The sequence below is a fragment of the Hyperolius riggenbachi genome, chromosome 3 (genome assembly GCF_040937935.1).
Source record: "Hyperolius riggenbachi isolate aHypRig1 chromosome 3, aHypRig1.pri, whole genome shotgun sequence".
NCBI lineage: Eukaryota > Metazoa > Chordata > Amphibia > Anura > Hyperoliidae > Hyperolius > Hyperolius riggenbachi.
In genome coordinates, this window is record NC_090648.1 from 512,127,923 (window position 1) to 512,150,325 (window position 22,403).

At 46.8% G+C, this 22,403-nt stretch overlaps 1 protein-coding gene across 2 annotated transcripts in view; it reads left to right on the forward strand.

Moving 5' to 3' along the window:
- LOC137561787 (serine protease FAM111A-like) overlaps positions 1 to 3,597 on the forward strand; it is a 99,610-nt gene extending 96,013 nt beyond the window's left edge. For both annotated transcript variants that reach the window (XM_068273142.1, XM_068273143.1), the window contains one exon: positions 1,052 to 3,597. In XM_068273142.1, the coding sequence (XP_068129243.1) occupies positions 1,052 to 2,887 (1,836 nt within the window). In that variant the 3' untranslated portion in view covers positions 2,888 to 3,597. The remainder of the gene's footprint in view (positions 1 to 1,051) is intronic.
- Positions 3,598 to 22,403: the final 18,806 nt, after the last annotated feature.

Genomic DNA, 22,403 nt, shown 5'->3' on the forward strand with positions numbered 1-22,403 from the left:
AGAAGGAGAAGAAGACGTAAATGAAGACTTCCAACTTACAACCATTTTGGACACACCTTCTCATGCAAACACTTTTCATGAAGTTAATTTACTATTTTTGATACCTTTTTTATAACTACTGCATCACCACATAATCACTTGATGTTTTTCTTCATAAAAAAGGTGGTTTCATGCATCATTGACCTCCAATACAAGTTTTACAAGCTATTTAAGGCCAGCTCGAATATTTTACTCGAATACAGAATCGGATAGTGACGTCGGATATCCGAGTTCGAATCGGATATTTGATTACATCGGATATTGAACTTCGAGTGAATTCGGATAGTTTACTATCCGAATTCGACCAAACTCGAATAGGATAATGAGGTATCCGATCAACACTGAGTAAAGGTACAAGGGCTGATAAAATAATATAGGTTAAATTACCAATATTTATATGATATCTATGCTAGGACCGGATCTACCATGAGGCACCGTGGGCACATTCCTACAGGCGCCTGATGATGGAAAGGCTGCTCACTTCGCTCCCCAAATGCTTTCCTCCTTCCCTATGAGGGATCCGAGCAGAGTGTAAATGAGAGGTTACTCACCTGGGTCTCAGCACTCCAATGACCAGATCTCCCTTCAGTCAGGGGCACCTCTAACTACCTAATACTTGGGGGCACCTCTGGCTACCTAAGACACGCAAGTGAACTAAGGGAGACACACAGGATGTTAACCCTTTCTGTGCTCCCAGGAATTCCAGGAAGTAAACACAAAATATTTATTGCAGGATTTGTATCAGCTGTAACAAAAATGTTTTTTTTTTCTGTAAAGGTTATTATGCTTTTACTTATCTTTTAGAGCAGAGAAGAAGCTTTGAGTTCAGGTCTGCTATAAGTCTTTTCAACACTTGACAAAAAAAAAAAGTCAACTATATGAAAATTGCTGGCATCTTATGTAAATGCCCAAATCACTTACTAATGTAAATGCAATGTGTCTGTTTTGTGAAATAAAAAAAAACTTTTTTAATATATATTTATAAGGTGTATATAAACTTTTTCTATTCCAGGAGCTCAGTGCCGAATGTAAGACCAAACCTACAATCCTTCTGCATTATATCTATAACGAGAAGGAAGTAAAAGACAAAGCTGAAGTGAATGAATCCATTGGTACCTTCTTGATGAATTCTAACAAAACTTTTAAAGATTCTGATTGTATTGTTATATTTTCCAGAAAACTGAAAGCAATCATTAACCCAAATGTACCATGCGGTGCACTGGTGAAGAAGGAAGTGCTTGAGATAAATAAAAAACGTGCCGTTCGTAACAGTAAAAGCAAAATACCATCGCGTATACCATCCAAATATCCCACATATGAAGGAGGAGTATTTTTTAATGTGAGATGTAAAGGAAGTACATCGGGGGGAGGGACACGGAAAATTTTAAGTGATCCTAAATACGAATGGAAAGAAAAACCATTAGCTGTCTTTGGTTATAAAGATCAAACCATAAAAGAGGCGGTGCAGAAGGATGAAAGGTTCAGCATAGCAGATGAGTTCAGGCTTGAAGAAGCAGACACGTCATCAAATAAAAGTAGTACACTTTTGTCAGATCTAGGAACAGAGGTCTACACCATAGTGCTAGAGAGTGAAAGCCGAATGAAGTCCAACCAATCTGAACCTACAAACACGGGAAACAATGTTTCACAACAGGTACCTGGAACCAGCTCTGCTGTCTCCAGTAGTCCATCAACATCCCAGACTGAGGTTCAGGCAGACAGTGCTGTACTGAATACAACAACAAGTAAACCTCTACCCGAGATTTACAGGTCAACTACAAGTAACACATTTTCAAATGAGCTTCAGACTTTCGCCAAAAAAGTAGGGAAAAAAGAGTTAAAATCTAATATGATAAAAGGTTTCGAAAGTAATGTCTTGTACAAGAAGCCTATGCTGGCGGACACTTTCAGACTTCTCAACCAACACCGGGAAAGTGTGGCATTGATCCGCTATCCGTTCGAAAAAAAAAATGTGACTGGCACACTGTTCCTAATATCGCAAAATCTGGGCCTCACGTGCTGCCATGTATTTGAACATCTAATAAAATCAAAATTTGATTTTAAAAAGTCCTGTATACCAAACTGTGAGATAACATTCCAATATGAAAAAGAACCTTATGAGAAACTTCCCAGCGTGGCCCGAGTGATATGCTATGATGAGGAGAATGATTTTGCATTTGTAAGTCTAACATGCCCTCCATCTCTAAAGGGCTTGTTAGAATATGTAGCCCACCCACCACAAGAAGGCGCTGTTAGTATCATTGGCCATCCAGATGGTCTTTGTAAAAAAATTGATCCAATGTGTTCAGTTGTCAATTTCCATAAAAGAGGTGAGGCAATTTTGCATAACATTTTAACCGATAAGTGCTATATACAAGTCCTAACAAAGGACAATTTTGCAATAATGTCCAGTCAACAGGTAACAACTTATGACACTTGTCTATATTGGGGGGCTTCTGGCTCCCCAGTGTTCGATGACCGTGGTAATCTTGTGGCGATGCACACAGGAGGCTATCCTGCAGAAACAAGTTTACAGAAGAAAAGTGTTATTGAGTACGGTAGGAACATCTTGGACATTCTTGTTTTTGGGGCAATTAGAATTGAAATGTTTCGCGTTACATTTAAAGATGTTCTTCAACGAAATGGTGACCTGGCTAATTATATGAAACCAGGTGGACATGAACCGAAAATGCAGCCTCATGTCAGAGAACTCAAAGGCTTACTGGGATTCACTGAAATTGAGGCGGAAGAGCCAATGGAAACACAACAGTCATCAGAAATTCAGCAAGGTCTTTTTTCTACAGTGAGTGGAGTTCCTGTGGGCTTAACTGAAACTTCAGAAGTTTAATGATTGATGCTATAAGATGCAACTAATACCATCTTGTAATCAAATTTTATGCAGATTGTGTGCAGCTTGTAATTGGGCTAATCCAGATTGTCAGGAAGGGTATTTGATGTTATCAAAGCATCTCTTATCAGGCCCGGATTTACCTCACAGGGGCCTATAGGCGCAGATGTCCTGGCACCTTAGACTCCGACCTCCATGAGCCTACAAACCCCCACCGAACCGTACTGCAAGTGTGCTGCCTGTCCCAGCTGTCACTTCTCTCTTACTCCCCCTGCCCATCATAGGCAGCTACAGGTGCCTCTTAGTATTAGGTAGACAGAAGTACCCTCAGTATGAAATAGCTAGAGGTGCCCCCAATTATTAGGTAGCTAGAGGAACCTCAGTATTAAGTAGCCCCAACTGAAGGGAGCTACTTAATACTTAATGGGAGTGAGTATTTCCCTTTGTGTGTTTGGTAACCAACTGAAGGGAGATCTTGTCAGTAGAATGCCAAAAGCAGGGAGAGTAACCTCTCATTTATGCTCTCATCAGGAAAGAAGGGGGGGGGGGGGGTAAACACTCAGGGAGGGGAGAGAGCTGCCTCTCCCACATCAGGCGCCTGTAGGCACCTGTCTACAATGCCTCATGGTAAATCCGGCCCTGTTTCTTATGCTAGGTACACATGATGCAATTTTCTGACAGATTTACTGTCAGATAGATTATCTCCAACATGTCTGATCGATTTTTTAAATGATTTTTCATTGAAGTGAATGGAAAATCAATCGGAAATCAGATCGGAAAAGTTGGAAATAATTAATCTGACAGTAAATCTGTCAGAAAATGTCATGGTGTGTACCTAGCATTAGTCCATCTCTACTTGACAGCAGGATTAACTTATCAGTCCTCCAAATCTGATTAGCACTGTGCAAATTTGTATTTAAAAATGAAAAAAAATGGGAAATGCATCACTGCAGATGTTTAAAGAGACCCTGAACTGAAAATAAAAAGTCAAAATAACCATTCACAGGTCATACTTACCTCCTGTGTAGTCTACTCCTCAATCTCTTTCTCCTCTCCTGCGTCCTGTTTGTCCACTGTGATCAATAGAATTCTCTGTCCTCCATTTTAAAAATGGCCATTACCCCATAACAGCTTCCTGGTCAGCACACTGTTACACTGTAATATCACCCACTTGTGCCATAGGGAAACATGGACATTACCTTGCACATTCAGTTGTAACTGACAGCTGCTGATAAATAACTGTCAGCAACTGATATATTTCAGATCTGACAAAATATTGTCAGAACTGGAAGGGATCACTGTAAGAAGAAAATGGTGAGCTTCTGAGAGGAAGTGACGGCGATGTAAGTATGCAATATTCATTTGCTGCTACGTTATGTGTTTATTTAAAATAATTTTCCTCGCTTCAGGTTCCCTTTAAGTATGTTCAGCAAATGTGACACATACAGCTGACCAGAGTGATGTTCAGTACAGTACATGAATTTGTTAGAAATTGAACCATACCATTCAGAATGTGGATGTGGGTGCTGGGCGCAGGAAAGGCTGACGGCCGTTTCATGCAAAAGGCTTCTTCTGAGGCTCAGTCACAGGGATGGAGAAATGTACTTCCCGTTTCATCTCCCTGGGCAGAGTACACATTGCTTCCTCATGAAGTTGTGTATCCCGCCCAATGAGATAAAGCCGGAAAAGGCATTCTCCGTCCCCATAGTCAAGCCTATGCACAAAACTGGATAGAGGTTGTGGGGAGGCGCCCAATCTGTATAATTGTATTACATCTGGTCTCCTTATATAGTGAAAAGAGAGGTTTCTTACCTCTATTGAAGACTCACAAAGTTGGATTAACAGGGAGTCTTTATTAAAAAAACGGTTATACTGTCGACCTATAACCGTTTTTTAATAACCTCTATTGAAGACTCACCTTTGTGAGTCTTCAATAGAGGTAAGAAACCTCTCTTTTCACTATATAAGAAGACCAGATGCAATACAATTATACAGATTGGGCGCCTCCCTACAACCTCTATCCAGTATTCTCACACCAACCACAGAGGTGCCAACCTCTACTACGTTGAGACTCGATCCACCAGTAGAGAGGGCCACAGGAGGAGAGCAACCGCCCGGTTCCAGATCAGTCTGGGATACCGAGTAGGAACGTTTTTTTCCCGCATGCATATATGGTGGTTGCAGGACTGCAACCCATCCTTGTGAATATTCAATTGTCTCAAACATCGAGTTGTTAGGGTGTACTAACGATAGTGCACTATTGGGCTCCCAGTCTTCCCTCTCTCAACAGAAAAAGGGACCTCACTACCTATGCGAATAGAGGACCCTGCACCTGTAACACTACCTGCTATGCACGAAACGGCCGTCAGGCTATTCAGCACCTAGCACCCACTGCTGACACAGCCACATCCTGAATGGTACGTTCCAATATCTATGCAAACACTGCACTGAAGATCACTGTGGTTAGCAGTATGTTAGTCACATTTGCTGAACCATATTAAACAACATCTGCTGTGCTGGACATATTTCCCCCTTTATTCATTTTCAAAGCTACTTTGTTTCATTTACCCAGAGCATAGAGTGGAGATCCAGTGGATGTTGCTTTAAAGGGAACCTGAAGTATGTAAAAAAAGAGTTTCACTTACCTGGAGCTTCTGCCAGCCCCCTGCAGCCTCCCTGTGCCCGTGCCATTACCAAACGATTCTCCAGTCCTCCGCCGTGGCTCACTTTTATTTTCGCTGACTTACAAGTCGACGCCCACTGCGCGTCCTCATATGCGCTCCGAGAGAAAATCTCTACTGCGCCTGCACAGGATGCTCCTGGCAACAGGAGCACGATGAGGATGCCCACAGCCAGGGCTGCACAGGTGGAGTGGATGGCGACTGAAGAAACTGAAAGCGATTTAAGCGAACTGCGGTGGGGGAACAGAGGATCGTTTGGAAATTATGCAGGCACAGGGTGGCTGCAGGGGGCTTGCAGAAGCCCCAGGTAAGTGAAACTCTTTTTTTTTTAATTTCTTTTTTTTTCATACGTCAGGTTTCCTTTAAACGAGTTTCCACGCTACCTGTTAAATCGGACCTGTTGGAAATTATCAATACCCATCGATGTGGTGGGAAATTGCATTGTGTGTACCAGACATAAAACAGACTTTTCCTCCTGAAAACCAGTCAGGGTATTGTACAGAATGATATGGGGGGAGGGATATAAGTGGGGAACTGGAAAATACAAATCAAGCCCTGGACATGACTATGTACTCTGCAAACTGCTGATGAAAATGTTATATTTAATTGAATAAAGAATAATTGTCTTTACAAAAGTTCTGCAGATTCTTAAATATGCTTTGGAATTGTACACTCCTGATCAGGTACACGGGTGAAGATATATGCACACTGATGAATTTGTTTCATTGCATACTAAGATAATGCTATGTGAATCCATAATAACAATTGCTTTATGTGGTACAATTAATCAGGCGACAGTCCATGCTGTAATTGTTTGGAAATTGCAAATGCTTTTGAAATTAATGATAATAAAGGTTAATTGATTTACATGTGCACAACATTCAGATGTTTTTTTTATTAATCTGTAGTTCATTTATTTAAGGACCACTACTGTGAAAAACTGTAAAATTTTAAATCCATGTGTATGTATATCTATCAGACGCACAGTTCTCCCAAAGTAAATCCACAATAAATAAAATGTATCTGATGTCATTGTCTTTTGCAGTAGGTGGTAACAATCTGACAGGTCTGACAGGTTTTTGAGTTGTCCATCTAAACATTACTGATTTTTGTGTAAGTTGTTAACTGATCTCTCATAAGGTGCACTGTCTGCACACATCAAGTTTAGGGTTCTTTGGAAATATACCTCAACATGTCATCTTATTGCTACACTATAATCTCATTATAATAAATTCTGGTATAGTAAACATTTAGGTATAGTAAACTACCTCTCCAGGTCTGACCAATCTCCAGTATAAGTCTATGGGAGCAAAGCCTGGTGTAGTAAACTCTGATATAATAAAACTTCTCTTATAGTAAACATGTTTTTTGGCCCCTACATGATGCTGACTCTGAATATAGTAAACAGTGGGCAGGGCATGCATCCAACGTCAGTTGGCAGTATATGCGTCATATGTCCGTGGGTGGTGCATGTGTCTTATGTCAGTGGGTGGTGCAGGCGTCATATGTCAGTGGGCGGAGCATGTGTCATATGTCAGTGTGATACCCATGGTCTGCTGCTCTCTCCAGGCTGGTTGCAGGGGAGTTGATGCCTGATAACATTTTTAAGACAAGAAGAATGGTACTGGTGCTGGATATACAGTGTTGTGCAAATAAGCAGCCTGGGAAAATGAAGAATAATAAAAGAGTGTAAACAAAAGAGAATGCAGTGTTTCAACTACCAAGTTGCAATCACTGATAATAGTATCATCGCAGTGCTCCCACAGGATTGTACGCACTCCCGGGTATCTCTTCCATTGTTAGCGATGACGCTTCTGGTACTGTATGCAGTGCAGTACAGGCTACTTTCACTCATAGTGCAAATCAGAGTGGACCTACTCACTGCAAAACTAAGGAAAGTGGAGAAGAAAGTGCAAAGACCCACCCCCGGAGATATCTGAGCCATTTGCATTACAGATACGAGCAGCTTATCATGATTGGCAGCATTTTGAAGATGGCTTCATGATTCGCTCATGTGTGAGCAGAAAGTTTTGCAGGACACGTGCTGCAAGTCCCACCCACAGAGGTATCGGATAGCCTTTTTTTTAAGGAGCCCTGGATACTGTACTAGTGATTTGTCCAGCCTAGCTATGCAGGCCTAAGGTACACTTAGCCTTGTAGTCCACCAAATGTGCAAGTGCTTGTACTGTACCTCCAATGGGAAGACAGAGTTGGTCCTTTGCAGCAGGAAAAGTGGTTTATTATATTAGAAGTTAACGGGACCCGTACTGAAGAGGAAGAAGACTGAGGACGGAGGCGTGGGAGCGATCTGTGCGCATGGGGCTGGAGGAAGCCCCAGGTATGTATAACTGTAACGATCGGTGTAACACAGAGAGGATCTGATTACCGGTGATCTGCAGTATCACCGAGAATACAGATATATACCCGATTATTGATGATCTGCAGTATCACCAATAATCAGATATATCTCTAACATCTGGACACCTGAGTAATATGAGTGTTTGGTGCAACAGTAATACTTTGAGGAGGGTCCCCGTAAAGGGGATACAAGGCAGTATGGGATACTGCCTGAAGGACAGGCTCCTTCCTCGGCCTGAGGACCAGAGTGTGAGTGACACCAAGGGTGGAGTGTCACTGACAGATCTGTGAACTATCTCTAAACATAGGAGATAGTTCTCGAGGTCGGACTAGCCAGGTCGGCAACAGACAGACAGATAAGGTACAAAGACAGAAGGCAGGGTTTGGCAACGTGATATCAGATATGCGTGGTACCGAATCAGAAAGCAGAGGAATGGTCAGGAAAGCAGAAGGTCATAACAGATAATATAAAATGCCTAGTCTCGATGTGAGCTCCGTGATCATCAACACCCTGGAACTAGTCTGACGTATAACAGGTTGGTAACACAAGTCCCTAATCTGGGTGTGAGCTCCTGGATCATCAACACCCTGGAACTAGTCTGAAGTATAACAGAGATATAACACAAGTCCCTAATCTGGGTGTGAGGTCCGTGATCATCAACACCCTGGAACTAGTCTGAAGTATAACAGAGATATAACACAAGTCCCTAATCTGGGTGTGAGGTCCGTGATCATCAACACCCTGGAACTAGTCTGAAGTATAACAGAGATATAACACAAGTCCCTAATCTGGGTGTGAAGTCCGTGATCATCAACACCCTGGAACTAGTCTGAAGTATAACAGAGATATAACACAGAATCTGACAAAAGGACTGAGTGCTTCCACGTAGTGATCGCAACGGCAGACAACCAGAGAATGACCAGCACCCAGTATATATAGCAAAGCGCTCTCCAGCGCCTCCCCTAAGTGCTGGACCAATGGGAACTGGTTGAATCGTCTGCTGACCGGCTTGGTCAGCTGACTCCCTTCTGGCTGTCATAAAAGTTCTACCTCTCTGCGCGCGCGCGTCTTTCTGAACCTGTGTGGACTATCAGTCCCAGCCACACCAGACATGTGTTGCAAATCACCTGCCGTGCTGGACGCGGAATCCGCCGCACCGCTATCACGGCATGCGGCGGTTCCTCCACGCTCGGCCATCTTACTGGATGTAGGCCTATGCGTGCAAACCGCCGCGTTGGACGCGGAATCAGCCGCCCCGTTCTGAGTACATGCGGCGGCTTTTCCGCATTTCCTCACAGTACCCCCCCCCCCCCCCCCTGAGGAGTGGACTCCGGACAGCTCCTACCCGGTTTCTCAGGATGTAGGGCGTGGAATTCCTTCTTTAATTCATCCGCATGCATGCGGCAATCAGGTACCCATGTTCTTTCCTCAATGCCATAACCCTTCCAGTGAACTAAATACTGTACTGAGTTCTGTACAATGCGTGAATCTAAAATCTTTTCCACTTCATACTCAGGTTGGTCATCCACCATCACAGGGGGAGGAGGAGTGGAACCTACATGCACTGCTGGCTTAAGCAGGGATACATTGAACGATCTTACACCACGCATGCTGGCAGGAAGATCAATGGCATAAGTAAAATTGTTGATTTTCCTGGTTACTGGGAAAGGGCCCACAAATCTGGGTCCTAACTTGGGCGAAGGCTGTTTTAAATTCAAATGACGAGTGGACACCCAGACCAAGTCTCCTGGGCGGAACTTCCACTCAATGGAACGTTTCTTGTCAGCTTGGCCTTTCTGACTCTGAAAGGCCTTCTCTAAATTATTTTTCACGTTCCCCCAAATGTTCTTAAATGACTCTTGCCAAGCCTCCAAAGCTGGAAACGGAGTGGAAGCTACTGGCAGTGGGGAGAACTTAGGCAACTTTCCAGTTACCACCTGAAATGGAGAGAATCCAGAGGAAAAGCTCTTTAAATTATTGTGTGCAAATTCTGCAAATGGCAAGAACTTGACCTAATCATTTTGCGCATCCGCAACACAACACCTTAGAAACTGTTCCAGTGACTGATTAATTCTCTCGGTCTGACCATTTGTCTGTGGGTGGTAGCCCGATGAAAATGACAGTTCCATGCCCAATTGATGACAAAATGCCCTCCAAAATTTAGAGACAAATTGGACTCCCCGATCAGACACTACATTTTCTGGGATGCCGTGTAGCCGGAAAATGTGCATGATGAAAAGATCGGCCAATTCCTGGGCCGAGGCGAGTCCTTTCAAGGGCACGAAATGGGCCATTTTGCTGAATCTGTTGACTACCACCCAAATGACCGACATGCCTTCAGACCTCGGGAGCTCACCCACAAAATCCATGGATAAGTGGGTCCATGGTTCACTCGGGGTGGGCAAAGGCTGCAATGTTCCCACAGGTGCCAGACGGGAGGGTTTGCTTTTCGCACACACTGCACATTCTCTCACATACTCCTTGCAGTCAGTTGCCAATGAAGGCCACCAAGCACACCTAGCAACAAGGTCCTCTGTTCTGGAGGCCCCAGGGTGTCCAGCATTTTTGTGGGAGTGAAACATCTGCAATATCTGGAGACGAAACGGCAATGGTACAAACATGACCCCTTCAGGTTTTCCCTCAGGAACATCCTGCTGGAAGGGACTTAAAGTCTCCATCCAGTTCTTCCAGGTCTCTGTGGCTGCCAATCAGGGCCGGCCCTAGACTTTTTGCCGCCTGAGGCAAATTTTTAAAAAATTGTCACCGCCGCCCCTCCCCCCCCCCTCGGGGGGGGGGCGCTCTGGGGGGCCGCCGAGCTGGAGGGGTAGCTGGCAGGATGGGGGTATTGGGCCAGCGGCGGGGAGGGGGGTCGGACCCCCCCTCCCTTGCCTGGGTCCCCCGTCCTCCGCTCCCCTCCAGCCTAAATAGAAGCAGCCGTATGTGTAAGAGGCACGGGCGGGGAGGACACTCACCTCTTCCCAGCATGCGCTCCACTGACGTCACTTCCTGCAGCGTCCTGCAGGAAGTGATGTCAGTGGAGCGCACGCTGGAGCGAGGAGGAGGTGAGTGTCTCCCCGCCCGTGCCTCTTACACATACGGCTGCTTCTATTTAGGCTGGAGGGGAGCGGAGGACGGGGGACCCAGGCGAGGGAGGGGGGGGGTCCGACCCCCCTCCCCGCCGCTGGCCCAATACCCCCGTCCTGCCAGCTACCCCTCCAGCTCGGCGGGCCGGCTCCCCGCACCCACGGACGGGCGGGTGCCGCCCCTGGAAATTTGCCGCCTGAGGCAAAAGTTTCACCCCGCCTCATGAGCGGGCCGGCCCTGCTGCCAATACCACTTTCTGTGGGATAATAGTCTCTGGGTCTGAGGGCTGCGCTGTCTCTGGCTCAAAGCATCTGGACAAAGCATCTGCTTTAATGTTTTTACTACCCGGAGTATACGTAATTACTAGAGATGGGACGACGAATCCGGCGAATCCACGAATCCCTCGAATATTGGGAAATATTCGATATTCGTGGATTCGAATCCCGACGCCATTTTCCACTTTACGAATCCGCCGAATCCCGACGCTGCATCGCCGCGCATCCGCCGCTCGCACTCGTCCTCCTCCGACCCGCGCCTCCTCCGACCGCCCCGCGCCTCCTCCGCCCGGCCGCCCGCATACTTTGTATCAACTCACCCGTCCAGTGGAGCGCAGACAGAGCGGCAGACCTCTCGCTGACTTCCTGGTTCCCTCTAGTGACGGCTTTTACAATGACGTCATCAGTAAAAGCCGGTCCGGCCACTAGAGGGAACCGAGAAGTAAGGACGAGGTCTGCCGCTCTGTCTGCGCTCCACTGGACATGTGAGTTGACTTGACACTTATGCAGGGGTGAGCGAGGAGGCACGGGGGACGGAGGAGGCCATGGGGGTGAGCGACACCTACCTACCTACCTACCTACCTACCTACCTACCTACCACTTTACCTACCTACCTGCCACTATACCTACCTAAAGGCCCCCTATACGTACCTACCTACCGGGCACTATACCTACCTACAGGCCCCTATACCTACCTAAAGGCCCCCTATACTACCTACCTACCACTATACCTACCTACCTACAGGCCCCTATACCTACCTAAAGGCCCCCTATATGTACCTACCTACCTAAAGGCCCCTATACCTACCTAAAGGCCTCTATACCTACCTACCTAAAGGCCCCCTATACGTACCTACCAACCTAAAGGCCCCTATACCTACCTACCTAAAGGCCCCTATACCTACCTACCTACATACCTACCTATACTTAAGGCCTTATACCCTGCTACCTATACTGAAGGTCCCTTTAACTACCTACCTACCTACAGGACACTATACCTACCTACCTACCGGCCACTATACCTACCTACCTACAGGCCACTATACCTACCTAAAGGCCCCCTATACGTACCTACCTACCTACCTACCTAAAGGCCCCTATACCTACCTACCTACCTAAAGGCCCCTATACTTACTTACCTACCTACCTACCTACCTAAAGGCCCCTATACCTACCTACAGGCCTCTATACCTACCTACCTACTTAAAGGCCCCCTATACGTGCCTACCTACCTAAAGGCCCCTATACCTACCTACCTAAAGGCCCCTATACCTACCTACCTACATACCTACCTATACTTAAGGCCCTATACCCTGCTACATATACTGAAGGTCCTTTTAACTACCTACCTACCTACAGGACACTATACCTACCTACCGGCCACTATACTTACCTACCTACCTACAGGCCACTATACCTACCTAAAGGCCCCCTATACGTACCTACCTACCTAAAGGCCCCTATACCTACCTACCTAAAGGCCCCTATACCTACCTACCTACATACCTACCTATACTTAAGGCCTTATACCCTGCTACCTATACTGAAGGTCCCTTTAACTACCTACCTACCTACAGGACACTATACCTACCTACCTACCGGCCACTATACCTACCTACCTACCTACAGGCCACTATACCTACCTAAAGGCCCCCTATACGTACCTACCTACCTACCTACCTAAAGGCCCCTATACCTACCTACCTACCTAAAGGCCCCTATACTTACTTACCTACCTACCTACCTACCTAAAGGCCCCTATACCTACCTACAGGCCTCTATACCTACCTACCTACTTAAAGGCCCCCTATACGTGCCTACCTACCTAAAGGCCCCTATACCTACCTACCTAAAGGCCCCTATACCTACCTACCTACATACCTACCTATACTTAAGGCCCTATACCCTGCTACATATACTGAAGGTCCTTTTAACTACCTACCTACCTACAGGACACTATACCTACCTACCGGCCACTATACTTACCTACCTACCTACAGGCCACTATACCTACCTAAAGGCCCCCTATACGTACCTACCTACCTACCTAAAGGCCCCTATACCTACCTACCTAAAGGCCCCTATACCTACCTACCTACATACCTCCCTTTACTTAAGGCCCTATACCCTGCTACCTATACTGAAGGTCCCTTTACCTACCTAAAGGCCCCTATACCCACCTACATACCTACCTATACTTAAGGCCTCTATATACCCTGTTACCTATACTGAAGGCCCTATACCCTGCTACCTATACTGAAGGTCCCTTTACCTACCTAAAGGCCCCTATACCTACCTACATACCTACCTATACTTAAGGCCTCTATATACCCTGCTACCTATACTGAAGGCCCATATACCCTGCTACCTATACTGAAGGCCCCTATACCCTGCTACCTATACTGAAGGCCTATATACCCTGCTACCTATACTGAAGGCCCATATACCCTGCTACCTATACTGAAGGCCCATATACCCTGCTACCTATACTGAAGGCCCATATACCCTGCTACCTATACTGAAGGCCCATATACCCTGCTACCTATACTGAAGGCCCATATACCCTGCTACCTATACTGAAGGCCCATATACCCTGCTACCTATACTGAAGGCACATATACCTTGCTACCTATACTGAAGGCCTATATACCCTGCTACCTATACTGAAGGCACATATACCCTGCTATCTATACTGAAGGCCCCTATACCCTGCTACCTATACTGAAGGCCCATATACCCTGCTACCTATACTGAAGGCCCATATACCCTGCTACCTATACTGAAGGCACATATACCCTGCTACCTATACTGAAGGCCTATATACCCTGCTACCTATACTGAAGGCCCATATACCTTTCTACCTATACTGAAGGCCCATATACCTTGCTACCTATACTGAAAGCTACCAATATTGAAGGCACCCATACCTAGCTAGCTATACTGAAGGCACCTTTACCTCGCTACCTATACTGCGGGCAACTATACCACGGATCGCACAATTCGTATGTGCAGGATTCGTTAGATTCGGGATTCGAAAGGTTCGAGATATTCGAGAACCTTTTTAGATTCGGATCCGGATTCGGATTCGAAGAAATTGTGGATTCGTCCCATCCCTAGTAATTACAAATCTGAATCTCGAGAAAAATAGTGACCATCGAGCCTGACGGGGACTCAATCTCTTAGCCCCCTCAATGTATTCCAAATTTTTGTGATCAGTGTAAACTGTAATCGTATGTTCTGCTCCTTCTAGCCAATGACGCCATTCTTCAAAGGCCAATTTAATGGCTAGGAGCTCCCTGTTGCCTATATCGTAGTTTTTCTCTGCTGGTGAAAACCTACGAGAAAAATAGGCACGCAGGTGTAATCTTCCCTGCAACCCAGAATGCTGAGACAGCACAGCCCCCACCCCGACCTCTGAGGCATCCACCTCTACAATAAAGGGATAGGATGTGTCGACGTGTCTCAAGATGGGTGCAGAACAAAACAGCTCTTTCAGAGTGGAGAAAGCAGCCAAAGCTTCAGGGACCAGTGGTTGGTATCTGCCCCTTTCTTAGTGAGACTGGTGAGGGGTGCAATGACTGTGGAGTACCCCTTTTTGAACCTTCTATAGTAATTTGCGAATCCTAAGAACATTTGGAGGGCGTTCAATCCTACTGGCTGAGGCCACTCCAGGACAGCAGAGACTTTGGCAGGGTCCATAGAAAGGCCCGAGGTGGAAATTATATACCGCAGAAAGGCGACAGATGTTACCTCAAAAATGCATTTCTCCAACTTAGCATAAAGCATGTTTTGTCTTAGCTTGTGCAACACAAATCTGACATGGGCCCTGTGCTCTGTGAGGTTATCTGAGAAGATTAGTATATCATCTAGATATACCAGGACAAATTTACCTAAAACTTCCCTGAACACCTCATTGATGAGTTCCTGAAAGACGGCCGGGGTGTTACACAACCCGAAGGGCATCACCAGGTACTCGTAATGCCCATCGGGTGTGTTAAAGGCCGTCTTCCACTCATCGCCCTCTCTGATCCGTACCAGGTTGTATGCACCCCGCAAATCCAATTTTGAGAAAATCTTAGCATTGCTGACCTGAGTAAATAAATCGTCTATCAAAGGCAATGGATAGCGATTTTTTACTGTGATTTTATTCAAGCCCCGGTAATCAATGCACGGCCGAAGGCCTCCATCTTTTTTCTTAACAAAAAAGAAACCTGCTCCTGCAGGTGACCGGGAAGGGCGAATGAACCCCTTAGCTAAGTTCTCGCGGATATACTCCTGCATGGCCAATTTTTCCGGCCCAGATAAATTGTAGAGGTGACCTCTAGGGGGCATACAACCAGACCGGAGATCGATGGGACAATCGAAAGGGCGATGTGGAGGAAGTTTATCGGCTGATCTAGGACAAAACACGTCTGAGAATTCTGAATACTGAACTGGTACTCCCTCCACGTGAATCTTGGTCTGGCCCAAGGTTACCTTCGCTAAACAGTGATGAAAGCAATGAGATGACCAGCTCGTTAGCTGACCAGTGGCCCAATTTATCTGAGGGGAATGGAATTGTAACCAAGGCATGCCAAGAATGATCGTGGAGGTTGCCATGTGTAACACAAAAAAAATGCAAATCTTCTCTATGCAACACCCCAATAGTGATTCCCACCTCTGGAGTCTGTGACAGTGGACTGTTACCCTGCAGAGGGGAATCATCCACTGCAGTAACTTGAATCGGTGGTTTAACCGGTGTGAACGGAATTCCCAATTTCTTAGCAAATTCGTAATCCATAAAATTAGCCGCTGAGCCTGAGTCAATGAAGGCTTCAGTGACTTCAGACTTATCTTCCCATGAAATAGTACAAGGAAGAAGCAAACGTTTCTCATCTAGGAGTAAAAATTGTACGCCTAGGGTATTACCCCCAACTACACCTAGGCAGTAGCGTTTCCCGATTTCTTAGGGCAGTTCTGCACTCTATGACCCCTTTCTGCACAATACAGACAGAGCTGCTCTGATATTCTGCGTTTCCGCTCCACCTGAGACAATTTAGACCGACCAATCTGCATTGGCTCAGGGGGAGGTGATGCGGGGGGAATAGGAGTTACTGGGGGCACAGCATGGGACACCATTCTCACGTAATTTTTTCCCCGGGTCTGCCTCTGATAGCGCAGCCGACGATCTATTCTAATGGCTGATGAAATGGCCTCATCGATGGATTTGGGTTCAGGCTGACTTAACATAAGATCAGAGACCTCGTCTGACAACCCTGATAAAAAACAATCTCACAGGGCAAAAGTATCCCACCTGGCCGATACCGACCATCTCCTAAATTCAGCAGCATAATCTTCTACCAGACCCTTGCCTTGACGCAAAAGTTTGAGCTTCCGCTCAGAAGTCGAGGCAATGTCTGGGTCGTTGTAAATTACAGCCATAGCTTGAAAAAATTCTTCCACAGAGGCCAGGGCTGGGTGACCGATGGGGAGACTGTATGCCCAGGTCTGGGAATCACCAGATAATAAAGTTTTGATAAATGTAACCCTTTGGGCCATAGTGCCTGAAGACTTAGGTCTTAACTCAAAGTATGATAACACTCTACTTCTAAAATTTCGGAAGTCAGATCTGTGACCAGAAAATCTTTCGAGTACAGACATACGTATGTCTGTGCTAGGAGGAGATCGCACTTCATCCACAGCCGTCTGGAGGGTTTGTACAGATCCAGATAAGGCGTCCATTAACGTCCGGTGGCTACCCAGCACTTGGTTGATGTTATCCACCGAGGTGGTAAGTGTGCCCAGACAGCTGGTGAGTGCATCCATTTGTGTTTGGTCTGCCGTTCTGTAACGATCGGTGTAACACAGAGAGGATCTGATTACCGGTGATCTGCAGTATCACCGAGAATACAGATATATACCCGATTATTGATGATCTGCAGTATCACCGATAATCAGATATATCTCGACTCTAACCTCTGGACACCTGAGTAATATGAGTGTTTGGTGCAACAGTAATACTTTGAGGAGGGTCCCGTAAAGGGGATACAAGGCAGTATGGGATACTGCCTGAAGGACAGGCTCCTTCCTTGGCCTGAGGCTCCCAAAGGGGGGGAGTCAGGCTGAGTGAAGGAAGGACCAGAGTGTGAGTGACACCAAGGGTGGGGTGTCACTGACAGATCTGTGAACTATCTCTAAACATAGGAGATATTTCTCGAGGTCGGACTAGCCAGGTCGGCAACAGACAGACAGATAAGGTACAAAGACAGAAGGCTGATTCGGTATCCAAGACAGGCAGGGTTTGGCAACTTGATATCAGATATGCGTGGTACCGAATCAGAAAGCAGAGGAATGGTCAGGAAAGTAGAAGGTCATAACAGATAATATACAATGCCTAGTCTCGGTGTGAGCTCCGTGATCATCAACACCCTGGAACTAGTCTGAAGAATAACAGAATGATCATACAAGTCCCTAATCTGGGTGTGAGGTCCATGATCATCAACACCCTGGAACTAGTCTGACGTATAACAGGTTGGTAACACAAGTCCCTAATCTGGGTGTGAGCTCCTGGATCATCAACACCCTGGAACTAGTCTGAAGTATAACAGAGATATAACACAAGTCCCTAATCTGGGTGTGAGGTCCGTGATCATCAACACCCTGGAACTAGTCTGAAGTATAACAGAGATATAACACAAGTCCCTAATCTGGGTGTGAGGTCCGTGATCATCAACACCCTGGAACTAGTCTGAAGTATAACAGAGATATAACACAAGTCCCTAATCTGGGTGTGAGGTCCGTGATCATCAATACCCTGGAACTAGTCTGAAGTATAACAGAGATATAACACAGAATCTGACAAAAGGTCTGAGTGCTTCCATGTAGTGATCGCAACGGCAGACAACCAGAGAATGACCAGCACCCAGTATATATAGCCCAGCGCTCTCCAGCGCCTCCCCTAAGTGCTGGACCAATGGGAACTGGTTGAATCGTCAGCTGACCGGCTTGGTCAGCTGACTCCCTTCTGGCTGTCATAAAAGTTCTGCCTCTCTGCGCACGCGCGCGTCTTTCTGAACCTGTGTGGACTATCAGTCCCAGCCACACCAGACATGTGTTGCAAATCACCTGCCGTGCTGGACGCGGAATCCGCCGCACCGCTATCACGGCATGCGGCGGTTCCTCCGCGTTCGGCCATCTTACTGGATGTAGGCCTATGCGTGCAAACCGCCGCGTTGGACGCGGAATCAGCCACCCCGTTCTGAGTACACGCGGCGGCTTTTCCGCGTTTCCTCACAATAACACTTTTAATTTCTCTCAGCTGTGGTTTCCTTTTACATGGCGAAAGAAAATGACAAACCAAGAATTGTTGTACTCACCAAGTCAGGGGCTGCTACAGAAGGAACCCTAGGAGACCGGCTTGGAGCGGAGCTGTGGCGAGGGACACACAAGCTGAAAGAGGCTGGAGGAGGTCCCAGGTAAGTAGATCTGCTTTTTTTTTTTTTAAAAAGCCGGTTTCCTTTTAAAGGGGTCCCCCTGTGTCCTTGCCACCTCATGCTCTTTGAAATGTGTCCCCATGTCCTGTCTCCCTCTTTACAAAGTCTCCCCCTGTGCTGCGATCGCTCACCCTCTGTCCGAAGCTTAACCATTCTCGGACCGACGCAGTATGAATCTATGTCCAGCAGGTGGTGCTGCGCCCCTGACTGGACGTAAACTCTACATCGAATTGACCACGTGTACCCGCCGTTTACTGATCACGCCGCTCTGTCCCCGTCGCAATTTGCTCGCCCTGCCATCTCTATGATGGCAGAGCAGTGGGAGCCGGACAGGAGCCGTTTTCATTGGCTTCTGGCCCTGTCATCACTGTAAGCCAATCCCATTAGCTTACATTGATTGACAGGGTCAGGAGCCAATGAAAGCGGCTCCTGACCGGCTCACATCGCTCTGCCGTCATAGAGACAGCAGAGAGAGCAGCCTGCGGCGGGGACAGATCGTCGTGATCGGCAGGAGCGGCATTTTTTTTGCTGTGATTTGTCAGGAAGCGCCATTTTACTGTACCAGCAGCCTCTGGTCCTTAAAGGGAAGGTTCAGGGAGGGTGGGTAAAAAATAAAAATCAAATTCCACTTACCCGGGGCTTCCTCCAGCCCGTGGCAGGCAGGAGGTGCCCTCGCCGCCGCTCCGCAGGCTCCCGGTGGTCTCCGGTGGCCGACCCGACCTGGCCAGGCCGGCTGCCAGGTCGGGCTCTTCTGCGCTCCAAGGCCCGGAACTTCTGCGTCCCACGCCGGCGCTCTACGTCATCGGACGTCCTCCGGGCTCTACTGCGCAGGCGCAGAAGTACTGCGCATGCGCAGTAGAGCCAGGAGGACGTCCGATGACGTCAGCGCGCCGGCGTGGGACGCAGAAGTTCCGGGCCTTGGAGCGCAGAAGAGCCCGACCTGGCAGCCGGCCTGGCCAGGTCGGGTCGGCCACCGGAGACCACCGGGAGCCTGCGGAGCGGCGGCGAGGGCACCTCCTGCCTGCCACGGGCTGGAGGAAGCCCCGGGTAAGTGGAATTTGATTTTTATTTTTTACCCACCCTCCCTGAACCTTTCCTTTAAGGAGGAGGCTGCTGGTATCAAAGTGGCTAAACATGTGTAAGTAACGTTAGAGGCTACCTTCAGATCCCTACAGCCTGGTAGGCTGGGCACACTGCCAAACACTGCGCTCCTGCTCTGTTACAGGTACCGACATCCCACGGGTGGGATCTTGGCGCCGTCATTGGGGCCAATCACTGCACTCGCTCAGTGATTGGCCACAATGACGGCGCCGAGGTCCTGCCGGCAGGACTGTCGGCGCATGAAACAGAGCAAGAGTGCCGTTTTTGGCAGTGGGGCCTGCCTTTTCAGCCTGCCGGGGTACTGAAGGCGGAAGCAGGAAATTTGGGCGCATGAGGCAGGTGGACAAAAAGGGCGCCGCCATTCACTCCCATAATAAATATCATTTAATCGGCGCCCAACAGGAAAAAAGGGCGCCGGAGAAAAATAACGTTTTAAAAGCGGCGCCCGGAGACTTTTAATGTTTTATAACTGCTTCTCATGATTACACATTATTTAATGATTTATAATTTTTGACACATTATTTTTAAACGAAAAACAGTACAATATTTTTTTAAAACATTTTTAAACGAAAAATTGTAAAATTTTTCTTTTTCAAAACATTATTTTTAAACGAAAAACCGCACAATATTTTTTAAAACGTTATTAATGCTTATCACAGGGGGGAGTCTTAGGTTTAGGCACCACCAGGGGGGTCTTAGGTTTAGGCACCACCAGGGGGGTGATAGGTTTAGGCACCACCAGGGGGGTCTTAGGTTTAGGCACCACCAGGGGGGTGATAGGTTTAGGCACCACCAGGGGGGTCTTAGGTTTAGGCATTACCAGGGGGGTCTTAGGTTTAGGCACCACCAGGGGGGTCTTAGGTTTAGGCACCACCAGGGGGATCTAGGGGTTAGGGATAGGTACAGGGAGGGTTCTGTGGGTTCTGTGTGAGAGTAGGGTTAGGTATAGCTTTAGTAACATTCTTATTAATGTTTTATAAAACGTTATAAATTTCACTTTTTAAACAGGGAAGATTAACGTTTTTACAATTGCCGATTTCATACACATTATTTAATGATTTATAACTTTATAAAACATTCTTTTTAAACGAAATATAGCACAATTTTTTTTAAACGTTATTCATGCTTATCGTTTAAAACCGTGCGCCCTTTTTTCCCGGCGCCCTTTTTTAACGTACGCACTGAAGGCAGCCTCTGACTTATGGTGGCCATACATGGTACAATTTTTCATTTTTTTTTTTTATTAGATAATTTAGTTCGATTATTCCATTAGATCGAATATAAAGATTTTTCCAGCATGTCCGATCAGATTTTTCTCGAAAAAACTGGATAATCGTTCGAAATTCTTGATCGAAAAAAAAAAATATTTTCAACTTTCATTCGATTCGATCATTTAGATCGAATAAACGGGATAATCGAACGTTTTTATTGTACCATGTATGGCCACCATTACTCACATGTCTGAAGCTCAGTGAACACAGGGACACTTTGCAAAGAGTGGGCACAGGGAATATACAGCGCCAGGGGCGTAGCAATAGGGGGTGCAGAGGTAACGATCGCATCGGGGCCCTTGGGCCAGAGAGGCCCTCCCTCAACTACAGTATTAGCTCTCTATTGGTCCTGTGCGGGTAATCATCACTTCTATAGATACTTTGAATAATGGTAATCATTAACAATCTGTTCCCCATCCCCTTCTTGCACCTCTGACACTGTAGTTGCCATTGGCAGGGATTGCTATGTATAGAGTGCTTGGGGGTAATCAGTAACAAGCTGCTCCCCATCCCCTTCTTGCACCTCTGACACTGTAGTTGCCATTGGCAGGGATTGCTATGTATAGAGTGCTTGGGGGTAATCAGTAACAAGCTGTTCCCCGCCCCCTTCTTGCACCTCTGACACTGTAGTTGCCATTGGCAGGGATTGCTATGTATAGAGTGCTTGGGGGTAATCAGTAACAAGCTGTTCCCCATCCCCTTCTTGCACCTCTGACACTGTAGTTGCCATTGGCAGGGATTGCTATGTATAGAGTGCTTGGGGGGTAATCAGTAACAAGCTGTTCCCCATCCCCTTCTTGCACCTCTGACACTGTAGTTGCCATTGGCAGGGATTGCTATGTATAGAGTGCTTGGGGGTAATCAGTAACAAGCTGTTCCCCACCCCTTCTTGCTCCTCTGACACTGTAGTTGCCATTGGCAGGGATTGCTATGTATAGAGTGCTTGGGGGTAATCAGTAACAAGCTGCTCCCCATCCCCTTCTTGCACCTCTGACACTGTAGTTGCCATTGGCAGGGATTGCTATGTATAGAGTGCTTGGGGGTAATCAGTAACAAGCTGTTCCCCGCCCCCTTCTTGCACCTCTGACACTGTAGTTGCCATTGGCAGGGATTGCTATGTATAGAGTGCTTGGGGGTAATCAGTAACAAGCTGCTCCCCCTCCCCTTCTTGCACCTATGACACTGTAGTTGCCATTGGCAGGGATTGCTATGTATAGAGTGGATGAAGTTACTTCTTTACTCTTGACCGCTATAGCCTCCCTACACCCTATGC